Source organism: Balearica regulorum, chromosome 9, assembly GCF_011004875.1.
Source record: "Balearica regulorum gibbericeps isolate bBalReg1 chromosome 9, bBalReg1.pri, whole genome shotgun sequence".
NCBI classification, from domain to species: domain Eukaryota; kingdom Metazoa; phylum Chordata; class Aves; order Gruiformes; family Gruidae; genus Balearica; species Balearica regulorum.
In genome coordinates, this window is record NC_046192.1 from 483,193 (window position 1) to 496,685 (window position 13,493).

Sequence of the window (13,493 nt, forward strand, 5' to 3'; positions counted from 1 at the left end):
AAGGCTTTATACCACTGTTGCTTATTTAACCACCTACATTTACCTTGAGGAAAGGTTGTTTGTTTATTGGTTTTTCAGCAGAAGATGAAGAAAAATCATTTAGTTAGTCTCTCCTATATTTGCACAACTTGAACTCTCCCCCGTGGAGGCACTGTTTCATAAGGTCGCTTAATTCCAAAATAGAAATTTTTTTTTAACTGCAGGGTAGTTTCTTCTGAAACGCAGTCACCTTTATTTGGAGTAGAGTGCCTTTGTGGAACAGTTACACTTGTGCTGTGGAAGTGGAGTAATTATTCCACGCAAACCAGTGGCTTGAATGGAAGCGCAGCAGCGTGGGGCTGTGCTCCGAGTGTCGGCTCTCCCTGTATCTGACGATCCCGGCAGACATCGGCATAGTGCCGCACAGACCCCCACTGGGAGCTGCCTGCTAGTTTCTTTACTAGATAAACCTAGATGAGACAACCCTCTCAGCTCACTTCTGCCCCTCCTGACTTGAAAAAAAAGTCAATAATCGACAAGAATTGTCTTAGAATGGCAAAGTATTAACGGGTGGTGCAGCCAGCTGCTCCTGTCGGACGCACGCAGAGCCACGGCTGTGATAAATAGTGAACAGAGAACAATCAAGCAAATAACTCTAATACTTTTTTTTTTTTTTTTAAATTAAGCCATTGAAACCTATAATGTTGTTAATGCTGGTTTTGTCAGTATTTGTGACAGTACATACAGTCTTGGATTATATAATCGTGGCCAGAGACAAAAGCAGAGCGGGGAGCGGACGCTTTTTCTTATTCACTGTGAAATCTATTAAAGACTGTTTTCCTCTGATCCGAGTAATTTTTTGTACCATTCAACAGGAGTTTACCAGTTATCTGCAGAAACATGACGAGGTCCTGACAGAACTGGAGAAAGCAACTAAACGCCTAAAGAAGCTGGAAGCGGTGTATAAGGAGTTTGAGCTGCAGAAGGTTTGCTACCTGCCCCTCAACACGTTTCTGCTCAAGCCAATCCAGAGACTGATGCACTACAAGCTGATCCTGGGGAGGCTTTGCAAGCACTACACGGCAGAGCACCGGGACTTTGCCGATTGCCGGAGTGAGTGAGCGCTCAGCTGCATCCGTGCTAGAAACCCATTCTCGTGTACATACAAAATTTTGCCCGTACCCTGGGGGAGACAAGCTTTACATCTACAAACTGAATGTAAAAGCTTTTTCTCCGTTCAGGACCTCTCTGACTCTTGCGTGCAGCTCTGAGAAATATGCTGAAAACACGACTGCTTAGTGAATACTTTAAATATCCTGAAAAAAAACCCCCAACCCAGAATATACCAAGTAGAACAGCAGAAAACTGGCAGAGGGCAGCTTAATTAAAAAAAAATAAAAATGTTTAGCTTACATTTTAAAAATAACTTTGTTTTTCTTTCAGGTTTTGGTACTAGATTTCACTACTGTTACCATGCTCTGGTGCAGGGCTCCGAAGCTTTCTGCAATAGAAAGAAAAGTGCCTTAACTGCTAATCTGGAAAATGCAAAAGATAACTTAGATGTAGACTGTTCTCTTTGCATAGAACAAATACTTCTTCTGGCATTTCAGAAAGCGTTTTTCTCATGGTTATCTTGATGGATCTTAATGTTTCAACCAAAGCTGGAAAATTAGTCCTTTTCTTGTTCCCTGTTTTAGCAGGAAAATAAAGTCGTTTTTTTAGGAACTCTTTGTCATTTATAAGCAAAAATGTGACGAAAAAATAATTGCTTTGCAGTGTCAAAAGCTTACATAGTACATTTCATTTATAAAGTAATCTTTGGCAGAAATAGTTGGCTTTTAATTTTTTAAGTTACTTCTGGCTATGTGGTAAATACTTCCTACAGGCACAAAATCTGAGATACGCAATAATCTCCGGAAGCACAGTAAACGCTATGAAGTTGCTTGCTAGTCTCCGTAGGTAGCTGTAAAATACCAAACTATTCTGTTCTATTCTAAATCTGGCTATAAACTTCAGATTCCATTTTCCAGGGATGAAACTGGTGGCCTGGGATTGCCTGCTCTGTTCTGATCCCCTCGGTGCCGTTTTCCTTACAGATGCGCTGAAGGAAGTCACAGAAATGACATCTCAGCTGCAGCACAGTCTCATCCGCCTGGAGAATTTCCAGAAGCTGACGGAGCTGCAGCACGACTTGATCGGTATCGATAACTTGACGGCACCCGGGAGGGTAAGTACCTTGGCTTAGCTTTTAGAGCCTTTATTGGTTTTATGGCCAAGGAAGTGCCTTTCAACCATGTATTTGCCATCACTGCCTCTCTGTTTCATGGAACGACTGTGAAGGCTGTGTATTACTGTCTTCATAGTAGGTCCCATGGAGGTTTTAGGGGTGTCCTAGGGAATAGATCAAAAATGCTTCTGCTTAGACTCTGGCTACAGTTACGTGTTTCCAGTACAGCAGATACTGGCTGCGCTGGGGTGCGGTGCTCTGTGTTTGAGCGGGAAGCAGTATGTCATGTACTCGATAGGAAATGCACTGCCGGGTCTGCTTATGTCCGTCTGATGCAATCTCTGTGTAATGAGACTGCACGGAGAAAGTAGCGATGGCGAGAGCCATGTCACTGGGCAAAACTGGTACCGGTGACTCGGTTTTTCTAGCAGTGTGTTTGGTTTCCTGCTTGGTTTTTTGTTTCTTTGTTTTTGAATAGATATACTGAGCATAAGTACAGGAGCTTTTGGGATGCTATGGCAATCACTGCAGTGGGATGGAAGTGTGACAGGTGAACTGCTGGTGTCCAACAGGAACTCTGCTCCTTTTCCTTCTCTTGCTTCATTGATTTAAATGCTGGCTGCGGCAAGGAGCTGATTCATGTTACAAAACAGAAGGAAGGGTGTCATCTGGTGTTTAACAAATCTATTAGCAATCGTTGCTGGGCACCAATCAACACCTGTATACTCTGGGATGAAAAAAATGAACCGTTAAAATTCTCTGTGTTTGGGAAAGATCAAGCTTTGCCTAACATTCTCTTTTCCGCTGCAGGAATTTATCCGGGAAGGTTGCTTGTACAAGCTCACTAAGAAGGGTTTACAGCAGCGGATGTTCTTTCTGGTGGGTGTTGCTTCTGGTTTTCATAAACCCAAAGACTTCAAGACAAAGTTGTTGTGAAAGTGTGTTTTCATGTGCTTGTGGTGAAGATCAGCAGTCAGACCTGAAAACTCACTCTGAGGGATTTTTAGTTAGGGTGTGACTGTGACGTTAGCCTCTGTTCAGCTTGTTTCCTTCATGGCACACAGTTGTAACAGTATTTTAAAAATGAATTGCCTCTCTTGTAAGTAAACAAAAGAGTGGTTTTAAGGAAAGTAGGCCAAATAGACTCAGAAATGGTGAGGTTTCATGTGTCTACGGTGGCCTTTAAGCAACAGATTTTTAAAAAGATGTCAAAAAATACTTGGCCCTACCTGCTGTCTTCAGAATGCTGACTCTATTCTCCCTGCCTTTTTCAGTTCTCAGATATGTTACTCTACACAAGCAAAGGGGTTACAGGGACAAATCAATTCAAAATTCATGGACATCTTCCTCTGCATGGCATGTTGGTAAGTGCTTTCGAGTTGCATCACAAGCGTTAAGGAAATGACTTTGCCTTAAGGCAGGCTGAGGCAATTCCTTCAGGGCACGAGGACCAAAGCCACAAGCCGCTCCCAGGCCAGCCAGAGCAGCCTGCGGTGCTGCTGGCCGCGGACCAGACCTCTGCGTGGCAGAGCGCGGCGATAAGCTTGTTCCTTCCATCACATTAGCAAAACAGCTGGATGCGCCCTTTGGACCGTTCGTTTTCACGCTGCTGTGAGGGGCTGATCTGGGAATAGGGGTTTGTCCTAGTGTTTTCCCTCTCTGCGCACACCTAGGCATATAACCGGTCCCCCTGCCTCTGCACCCCCCTATTCTAATGGGACTGTTCTTTCTGTGTTTGATTTGCAGCTGATAGTGCTCGACCCACCGGTAAGTGATAAGCTGAATCCTGCTCAGAACCCTCCTTTTCTTGCCCTGTTGGATGTGGTGCTGTGCCGCTAGAGATGCGGCAGTAGAAATGCACGATATAGATTATTGTATAGAGCCAAACTAGATTGAAGTAGGTGGCGTTCATAAAAGAGTAGCTGTTCTGCAGTTCCTGCAGCCGGGTTGTAATCATACTGCGACGCCAATTCCCAGCCAGCCAAGGACAGTTTTAGTGTTTTTCAGCCACTGAGTAGTGACGAGAAAAGCCTTTTCTTTTTCTGCAGGTGGAGGAGAGCGAAAACGAATGGGCCGTCCCACACTGCTTCACCATCTATTCGGCACAAAAAACCATAGTGGTGGCAGCAAGGTAACGTTTGTTTTCCTCGATTGCCTGTAGGTTTGACAGCTGCCATCTCCAAAGGGGTACGGTTCGATGGGGCGGAGCCGGGGGGTGTTTGGTGCGTCCTCTGGAAAGCGTGACTTCAAAACAAATGCGGGATGCTTCACAGCTCCTGTATCAGTGCTGTGTTTTGGGAAGGAGTAGTTTATCTCGTTTCTAAACACGCAGCAGCAACTTGTGTTGTTTTCTGGTTAGCGAAGTTGCCAGTGTCATCCTTTAAACAACTGCTATAAAGCAGGAGACAGAACAAAATTGAAACATACCACTGTTTGAGAGACCCGAAAAGAATTAAAAATCCAGAACGTGCAGATGGCTGTAAGGAGGGGAGAGTTCCTGCATGGACCTTGTGGAGGAAGCTGGGAAGGGAGAGGGAAAGTTAAAGCCCGACTTGGAGAAAAAACTGATCCCATTTTGGTGTAAGTTATCCCTGTGCAGTGAGTTTGGTGTCTTTATTTATATCTGAAATACACTTAGGATGTCTGCTGCACCTATTCTCCCTGCTACACCTGTTCTCTCAGGATTAGTTGTAGGAGGTTTTGTCCCTCCGCAGGTCCCCTAAAAGGCAGCTGGAGTTGGGCATGCTAAGAAGGCAGGATGGGAGCACTAAATCTCAACCTTAAATTTAAAGGATTTTAAATTTATAGGGGTTTTTACTGCTTGATAACATGTCCTTGAAAAATAACCATGACTGAGCATTTATAAATCAGGTACGTAGTGACACAGGAGCCAATACTTTTGGTATGCAGGCGTATTCAGCAAGCAAAACTTTTTTTTTAATTCCAGCCTAACACCTGAAAATGTCAATTATTTTTAAGATCAACCGTTTGTCAGCAGCTGTGAATCAAAAAGTGCTTGAAAGGTTCTTAAATTTGGAAAAATAAATGTAATTTTTACCTTGTCACAACTTAGAGATAGCTCAAAGGTGGTTGTCTTTCTCATGTTATCTCTCTCTACCTGTGCAAAAAAATTGTTGCTGGGCTTAGACCATGCATGGGATTTTCAGTCTAAATTAAAAACTTCCAGAAAAAAAAAGAGACGGTTGCCAGAAAAAGTCCTGCAGACCCTCCCAAGGAAACACAAGAGCGTATAACTGTATATAGCACTGCAAACAGTTGTGCACGCAGGAATGTAGCCAGAGGTAAAAAAGAAATGCCGTGGCCATGTCTAAAGGAAAACCTTACGCTGTTGCGTACCGATGGATATAGGTACACATATACGGGCTATAAATCTCTCGCCCTGTAATCGTGGCGTGAGCCGTGTGACCCGTAATGGAAGCGATGCGGGGTGGAAGAAGTCCTCCTCTTCCTGCACTCTGCAAGGTAAATCCTATATTCCCTTTAAAGGATGTGCTGTCATTCAGGTTGCCTTTTCTCCTTAATAAAAATCGTTTCCAGTATGGTCATACCGCCCATCTCTCAAACACTTTTTGGAGTGAAAACGTGATTTCATGTGTGAAATAACTCATCAGCTATGAAGCTGTATGAAGAACAGCGACAGCCCAGACCACATAATTCCTCTTCTGAGTCTGATACCTGCAGAGGGGATTATTATGTGGCTCTCTGGCTGCCTGCTTATTCTCTTTGCTGTAAATTCCAGGTTTTTAATGGTTACTTTAGTCTTGTTTCAAGGCTTAAAAGTGGAGGTGAAGGCGGTATGAGGTCAGCTTCCTGCTGGAAAGCTCACGCTGTCACAGCTCCAGGCTGGGCTGGTCTCCATTCGCACCGTTTGTCTTGCAGTACCCGCCTGGAGATGGCGAAGTGGATGGAAGACCTAAACATGGCAATTGAAATGGCCAAGAAATCTACTGAGAAATCGGACACGCTTCTGGAGAACTCAGTATGCAATCGCTCCAACAGTAAGTGGTGTTTCCTGCCTTCTTGAAAAGCATCAGCTGTCACATCCTTTTTGTTATTCCTGTTGTGAATTTGATGACATAAATGGAGTGTTTTTATCATTCCTGTGGTAATGGAAAGTTAAATGTGCTTTTGTTTTGTTTTAATCAAAAGAAATATGCTTGTCTTCCTGGTAGCTTTAAATGCAGCAGAGATGCTCCCATTGCAGAATTGTTAATATTATGAGGTGTTATTCATCTCTTACATAGATTTTTCTCAATTTAACCATGTAGTGTATCTTCCTGTCCAGGAATTTGGTGTCGTTGTTGATCAGCAAGTTCTTTTATAGCCCAGCATTCTCGTGCCTGCCTCTGGTGGTGTTACGGATGTGCTGAAACACGTAGTATCCCTTCTTGGAACGCTTCTTCCTATTCCTCACTAAGAATTGACTGAAGATGAAGCGTGGGGATTTTGGTTTGTTTGTTTGACACAGTATCGAGTCAGGTGCCCCAAGCAGAACTGAGTAATGAAAGCCAAAATGATCTGCTCCAAGTGGCCTTTAGGAGCCGTGTAACCACTTCAAGCTGACGTATTTTAAAACTGGGCCATTGCAAGAGAAAACAGTTTTTCTCAGGAATCCCTGCTTCTCTTGCTCTTTGTATTGCACGCTTTTCTTAAACCGCTGCCGAATTCTCCTCCCCCAGGATCCTCTGATGAGGTCTCTCTAGAACAAGAGTCCGAAGATGACATACACTCTTCTCGTAGCTCCTTGGACAGGCAGAGCCACCACCGTGCCAACACAACCATGCACGTGTGCTGGTACCGCAACACAAGCGTCTCCATGACTGACCACAGTGTGGCCGTCGAGGTACCCGCGGGGCGCAGCTCTCACGTCTCACTCTGTCCCTCCTGGTTCGCTCCGCCGCCACTCGTCCTCTGCTCCATCTCCCATTTCGCCTTCGCAGCGGCGTCTCTGCGTCCCTGGGAGAGCATGGGCCGTTAAAAGGCCGCTGCATGCTTGTCCCTCTGTGCATGTCTGTGTGTCCGCATACACACGCTCCGCTCTCCTCGCAGCAGGGCTTTGCTTCAGCAGAGGCACCGAAGGAGAGAAATTTTAAAGCAAACCCAGGATATCGTAGGGCTGATTTGTTCCTTTGGGTTTCATCAGCTTTGCTGGAGGATAAGCCACCCATCCGTGGTATTTTCCTTTAGAGAGTGACTCTGCTGTACTGAGGTCTGGGTAGCTGCTCTTCTGCACCTAAAATTGAGTACTTTAAATTCAGTGGGAATGTGACTTCTCTGCCCTTCCCTGCTGGCAGGGGTGAGCAGCAAGCATTAGCAAGTGCCATTTTATGGCAGCGTCGTGTTATGCTGAACAGAGATTTATCACCTGCCCGCTGAGCTGCTGTGATTTGGGTCTTACCACTCGGCACTTGGTGCGGTGCTGGTGGCACATTTTGGTACCAAATCCTGCAGATTCAGGGGCAGATGTCTGTTCAGCGCTGCTTGTCCTGCCACTGGGGTTTCACTTTAGGCGGCAGTTTGGCAAGAGCAGTTGGGTTAGGACCCTTTCCTGGAGGCTGGGATGCTTGGAAGACTTCCAGAAGAGGGAAGGACCCTAAATACCATGAAGAGAAACAGGAGGTCACTAAGTAGACAAACAGCAATGGGGCAGGGTGCTGCATTCGTGTCTTTGGACCCTCCGCCCTGCCCTGCCCTGCTGTTAAGGCGCTTTTTGTTTAATGGAAGCAGTTAAAAGTTGGGCACTGGAGCTCCTGGGTTTTCATGCTGTGGGGAGCGTATCAAGCGGCTCAGTAAAGCAAGTCCTGTAGACGTTACCTTGGCTTAGGGTCCAGCTGGGCACTTTAGCTGGCAAAGTGAAAGGCACCATCTTGCTGTTCCGTACCTGGATAATGAGACCTCCCTGGCACAGGCTCTGGGATTAAATGTGTGAGTTCTTGCAGCTCCCTCCTTGCTTTGATCTGTTCCATGTTCTAACACCATCATTTTTTTCACAATCCATTTTCCTTTAACAGACGCCTTCCTTGCATCACTTCTCTTATCCTAATGTTCTGGTTTTCTCTTTCTCTCCCCCTTTTCTCTGCTCAGTTTTCTGCTCTCTTGCTGTTTCTCCAGAGCTTCCTCCTCGCTATTTGCTGGGCCAGGCCCAACGGCCCAACACAATCACCCATGTTTGTTGGTACCGGAACCAGAGCCTATCCCTGTCTGATTACCTGTGCATGATCCAGGTAAAAATGCCTCTCGAGTTCTGCACTGGTGGGGAGGAGCCATGGGATGCCAAGGAAAACATACTGCTGCTCGTTTCGTGATTGCTCCGTGAGCCCACGTGCGCTGGCGTGAGGATGCCCCAACCAGCGGCAGAGTTGTATCTTGTCACTTTGCCTTGCTGATGCAGGATTTCCTCCTGGTTATGCTTCCCAAAGCGGTTCTCTGTGTCATTCTGCTGCGTATCCCGTCTTTTTCTCTAATTACAAAATCCATTTGCTGTCATTCCATGCCGTAGGTTTCCTTACCCTGCTGCACAAGCGCTCGCTGACTCCAAGGTGGCAACGTTCAACTTCCCTGTTTGCCACGTCACGCTTGGCTTTGCATAGCTGCCACATGGAGCTTGTCCACAACTCTGGCACCCTCCGTTTCCTCTTCTGCTTTATTTTCCTTCTCACGCGGTGTGTTTTACGTGGTTTTTCTGCACGTAAAAACGGGTGGCTAAAGGGATGGACGCCCTCGTGGCTGTCGCCGTTCCCCTGACCGTAGGCTGGGAAGCAGAGCGGCCGCTGGAGGGGTGAGTCAGTGCAGCAGCCTCCCGTGTGCTGCCTGACCCCGAGATACGGCGAGCGCTTAAACGTAGAGGGGAGCTTGCTATCAGTGGGGAGAAATCACCAAGTTGTGAGGTAGTTGTGAATTAGTGAACTGAAGATACAAAGTCACTCGGTCACCACGCAAAATATCCGGGAGGCCTTTTACAACAGGGAGCAAGTGCGGGAGCGGTTGCAGCAGGCAGCCTCGAGCCTTTTATGTGCGGCAGCTGTCATCTTTGTCTGGAGGACAGCAACCTGTGGTTTCACGGTAGGTTTTTTTTTCCGTTCCGTGCTAGAACCAGCTCTCTGGATACTTGCTGAGGAAGTTCAAGAACAGCAACGGCTGGCAGAAACTGTGGGTCGTCTTCACCAACTTCTGCTTGTTCTTCTACAAAACGCACCAGGTGAGCAAATGCAGCTGAGGGGACTGCGTTTGGGGCGTTGAGGTCCCCGGCTTTCGGCTACGGTGCAGCTCTCTGCTGTTTGAAGGAGAGTAACACGTGGAAGAGGAGGTAGTTTGCAGCACAGGCGTTCTCTGCGAGGCCATGGGCCTTCTCACAGAATTTAATCGGGATTTCCGACTCCAATGGTACTGATCTTCTGTGGGTGAGGGGGAAACGTTTCCTCATGCAGTGATTAATGGAGGTGAGGGAATTGGCAGCCTTGGCACAGTCTCTGTCCGTTTCTCTCCCTGCTGGGCTTCAGCACAGTTAAACGGGTTTTTCCGCCCGTGGCGCGTTCGGCGCCTGCTTGGTAACAAACGGTGCTGCAGTGCAGCCTGTGCCTCTTCATCTTACTAACCCAATAAACTGCGTTTAGTTTATCCAGGCTTCTTGCCTTGAGGGCACGTTCCTTTTGGGAGGGATATTTTAACTTTTGGGTTTGCAGAGAGAGCAGGGGACGGGCAGGGGAGTAGAAGCAAATAACTCTATAAAAACAGTGAAAGGACTTGGGGGAAGGTTTCCTTATAAGCTCTCAGAAGCGTCACAAAAGATAAAGGCTGCTGCTCCTCCCGTTCTCTCCTAAACAAAACCACAAGGACTTTACCTGTACAGCGCAAAAGGGCGCGTGGGTGTTGGGATGGACAGTGTGCGCTAAGGGCTGGGCTGTCGGGCTGTTCCAGGATGATTATCCCTTGGCCAGTCTCCCGCTGCTTGGCTACGCGGTCAGCTCCCCTGGAGAGGCAGACGGTATTCAGAAGGATTATGTCTTCAAGCTGCAGTTCAAGTCCCATGTGTATTTCTTCAGGGCCGAGAGCAAATACACCTTTGAGAGGTAATTTTTTTATTTTCTCTGTCTGTCTTGGTATATAACACGCTGTTAAGTCACTGGTTGATCATCCAGAGCCCTCTCTTTGCTCCTGACTACCTCCTAGTCCGAGTGACCTTACGGCACATTCTCAGTAATGAAGTTCCCTTCCTCCTCCTACTGATGCTGTTGGTGATCCCTCCTCTGCCAGAACCGTCCTGCTTGCGGGGCAGAGCTGGTGGTTCCCCCCGGAGCTGTAGACTCTGCTTTGTCTCGGGACTCTGGGGCTTCCTCGGAGCTGGGGAGCGGCGTGGGTGGAAGGGCTGCGAGATGCAGTCAGATTTCTAGGTTAATGAGAGTTCTGATAAGAATAATTTACTTCCCCCCCCCCCCCGCCTCTATCTCTGGAAACAGGAATTATAACACAAGGGTGAGAGCAACAAGCGCAGTGCTGCTTTTCGCTGTACTGCTTTTTTTACACACGTGGTCCAAAGTGAATCATGTTTAAAACGCATCGTGTACAGAACTTTACTATTACGTTAGCTGTTGAAAACCCTCGCGTTGCGTTCTGCCCTGCAGGGTAGCACGGGTTGTTTCAGAGTGTGGTTTGATGGAGAAGGTGTCACATACTTCCCCTTCCTTGGGAGAGTATCACACGCTTGTGAGCGACGTACAGGTCAGCTACCCGAGAGAGCGGAGTTGTGGTCTTTAATCCACTGGTCTCGTGTAGTCATTTCGACGAAAAAAACATCAAATATCGATGTTTGACCTTCTTTTTTCACTGTTGCTTTGCTTTCTTCCATCTGAGCAAGTCTACTGCATAATTTATTGTAAGAAAAGCAATTCATTGACTAAGGAAAATTTGCATCAGCCTGTCCTCCTTGGTAAACGCTTCCTGTACGCTTGCAAGAGAATACGGTGCGGTCTCGTATGAGCTTGCTGGAGCTCAAAGCGCTGTAGAGCCGTTACTTGGACAGGCAGCCATGTTCTGCAGTGTATTTACCACATCTCAAGCTATTAATTGGAAGAATTAGTTTCCTAAAAGAACTGTAAAAGGAAAGTAGAAAACGGCTATTTTGTGAGGTTTGGTGAAAGGGGCAAAGCTCATAACCGAAGGATGAGAGTGTGGTTGAGCACTTCTCGCGGCCTTTCTTGCCAGGTGGATGGAGGTGATCAAGAGAGCCACCAGCTCTCCGGCCAGGTCGAGCCTGCTGCTTCCGAAGGATGAGAAGGACAGTCACACAGACTGAAGCGGGGCAGAGCTGGATCTCTGCTGTAAACATCAACGACAGAGGCAGGTGGAAACAGAGGTCTCTGGAGTTGATAGAGCAAAGACCCAGGAGGCTCATTTCCATCTGGTGCGGAACGTGGGAGCGAGGGAGTTGCGGATGGGGATCACATCCCTTCTCAGTGGTGTGGAAGAGGGTCAAGTCTGTTCCACTTGGACCTAGAGAGAACCTAAGAACTGCAGAGCTCCGGTGTGCGCACGTCGCGGAAGGTTTGTTGTTCCGGTTGTACCTGTACAGTAACACCCTTGCCTGCCCTGAAGGCAAATGCCACCTTGTTTCCACATTTTGACTGGATGGTCAGCACACACGGGAGCAAAACAGTGGCTGGCAGCGGCACGATCGGCTCCGGCTGCTGGTGCCAGGGCCTGCTGGCTCCCAGGAGTTCCCCCCGCTTCTGCTCGGCCTGGCTCGCTACACAACCGCTGCCTTGCTGCTGTTAACGTCAACCTGCCGGCACAGTCGGACTAACGGGGGAGCCGCAGGTGTGTTGGCTTAAACACGGTTCATTCTGAACAGAAACTGCAGCTCTCCTAGAACAGTTCTGCTCTTTGGAAACTGCCGTGGCAGCAGTTTTCCAGGGGAACTTTTCCAGACTGAGCCTCTGCAAAGCTGTTGAGGTTTCGGTGTATTGTGGGTCAGTACAGGTCGGGTGCACAGCTTTTCCTCTGAACTCTGCTACGGCGCGTGCTGAGAGGGTCAGTCGCTGTTCTCATATCACAGCTCCAGAGTTTCTTTATCCTGTAGTAGGCATCACCTAAGGCATGGGACGGCAAACACTCTCCACACAGACTCTGGGTGATGTTTTCAAGGCATTTAAGCGATATAGGAGAACAAGCTTCTCTGAAAGTCATGGCTGCTTGTGCTTGTGTCACGCAAAGACTTCTGAAAATCCCTATTCTTACCTTTAAATTTGGGGTGGGATCCATCTTCCGTTTCTCATGAAGGTGTAAAAGTCACTGGATTCCAGATGGAGCATTAGTGTCTGTGGACTATTAAATCTCTGTATTAAATCTGAAGTGTTTGCAATTTGTTCTGTTTTGTAAAGCTGTCGCCTTCGGTTGCCTCCACGGAAGGACTGAAATAAGCTAAGTGCCACAAAATGCCATTGGACGTGGCTTTGATGGGCTCTGGGGACTCTGCTTTTATATTAGATAGAAAAGTATTTATGTACTAGAAGAAGGAACAATGAAGTGGTGTAGTGAAAGACAAAGGAAAGTGCTGCGTGTTGTGAGGACGGAGGATCCCTGTGAACGCGGGAAGCGCAGAGGCCAGCGTGTGCATTCGCCGGGGCTGTTTCTGGTCGTGGTATAAAACACGTGTGGGATGAGGACTGCAGGGAGGGGGTCCAGAGGGGTTTTCCAGACCGCTCGCTTGGTGTTAGCATCCTAGAGACAACGAGCGACTGCAGATTCAGCCTTCGCTACCACCATCACAATGACCATTGTCCCATGTAAGTTAAATGTACTTAATTTATTAGTGTCTTCTCTTTTTTTTTATTTAACTGTTGTAGGTGTATACATATGGATTGACTAGATATGTTATAACGCAGCTGAATATGACTTACGAAAGTAAATAGCGTCTTGGTATAAAACTATCTCAGCCTCTTATTCCTGAGCCCACCTTCCCCATCCGTGGCCACGCGCTGGGAAGATGGAGGGCATCCGTGCAGAAGCATCACTGTGCCTTGAGCCCGAGCGGTTTCGCACTGTTGATTCATGGGTCGTTGCATTCAGTGGTTTTCCTGGCTGCTCCTTTGTCCCACTCACATGCTGGCGTCGCTCGCAGGAGTGCTTTCCTCTTTCAGGAGAGCTCTCCCACGCAGTCACTGCCCCGTGCTGGTCTCCTGCGGGGAAGCTCTGCCAGAGCAAGCTGCAGAGAGGAGCAGCAGGGTCTCTGCCAGCAGCTGGGGGTTCGGCACTTAACCCCGACCTTTAG

At 47.6% G+C, this 13,493-nt stretch overlaps 1 protein-coding gene across 3 annotated transcripts in view; it reads left to right on the forward strand.

Moving 5' to 3' along the window:
* FARP2 (FERM, ARH/RhoGEF and pleckstrin domain protein 2) overlaps positions 1-13,149 on the forward strand; it is an 82,094-nt gene extending 68,945 nt beyond the window's left edge. For 2 of the 3 annotated variants that reach the window (XM_075760625.1, XM_075760627.1), the window contains exons 18-27: positions 855-1,092; positions 2,076-2,206; positions 3,017-3,085; positions 3,481-3,570; positions 4,255-4,337; positions 6,107-6,225; positions 6,907-7,070; positions 9,318-9,425; positions 10,145-10,296; positions 11,429-13,149. In XM_075760625.1, coding sequence (XP_075616740.1) covers positions 855-1,092; positions 2,076-2,206; positions 3,017-3,085; positions 3,481-3,570; positions 4,255-4,337; positions 6,107-6,225; positions 6,907-7,070; positions 9,318-9,425; positions 10,145-10,296; positions 11,429-11,519 — 1,245 coding nt within the window. In that variant the 3' untranslated portion in view covers positions 11,520-13,149. Of the gene's footprint in view, positions 1-854; positions 1,093-2,075; positions 2,207-3,016; positions 3,086-3,480; positions 3,571-4,254; positions 4,338-6,106; positions 6,226-6,906; positions 7,071-9,317; positions 9,426-10,144; positions 10,297-11,428 lie in introns of those variants that run through there. The other variant, XM_075760628.1, reaches the window with a different exon arrangement.
* Positions 13,150-13,493: the final 344 nt, after the last annotated feature.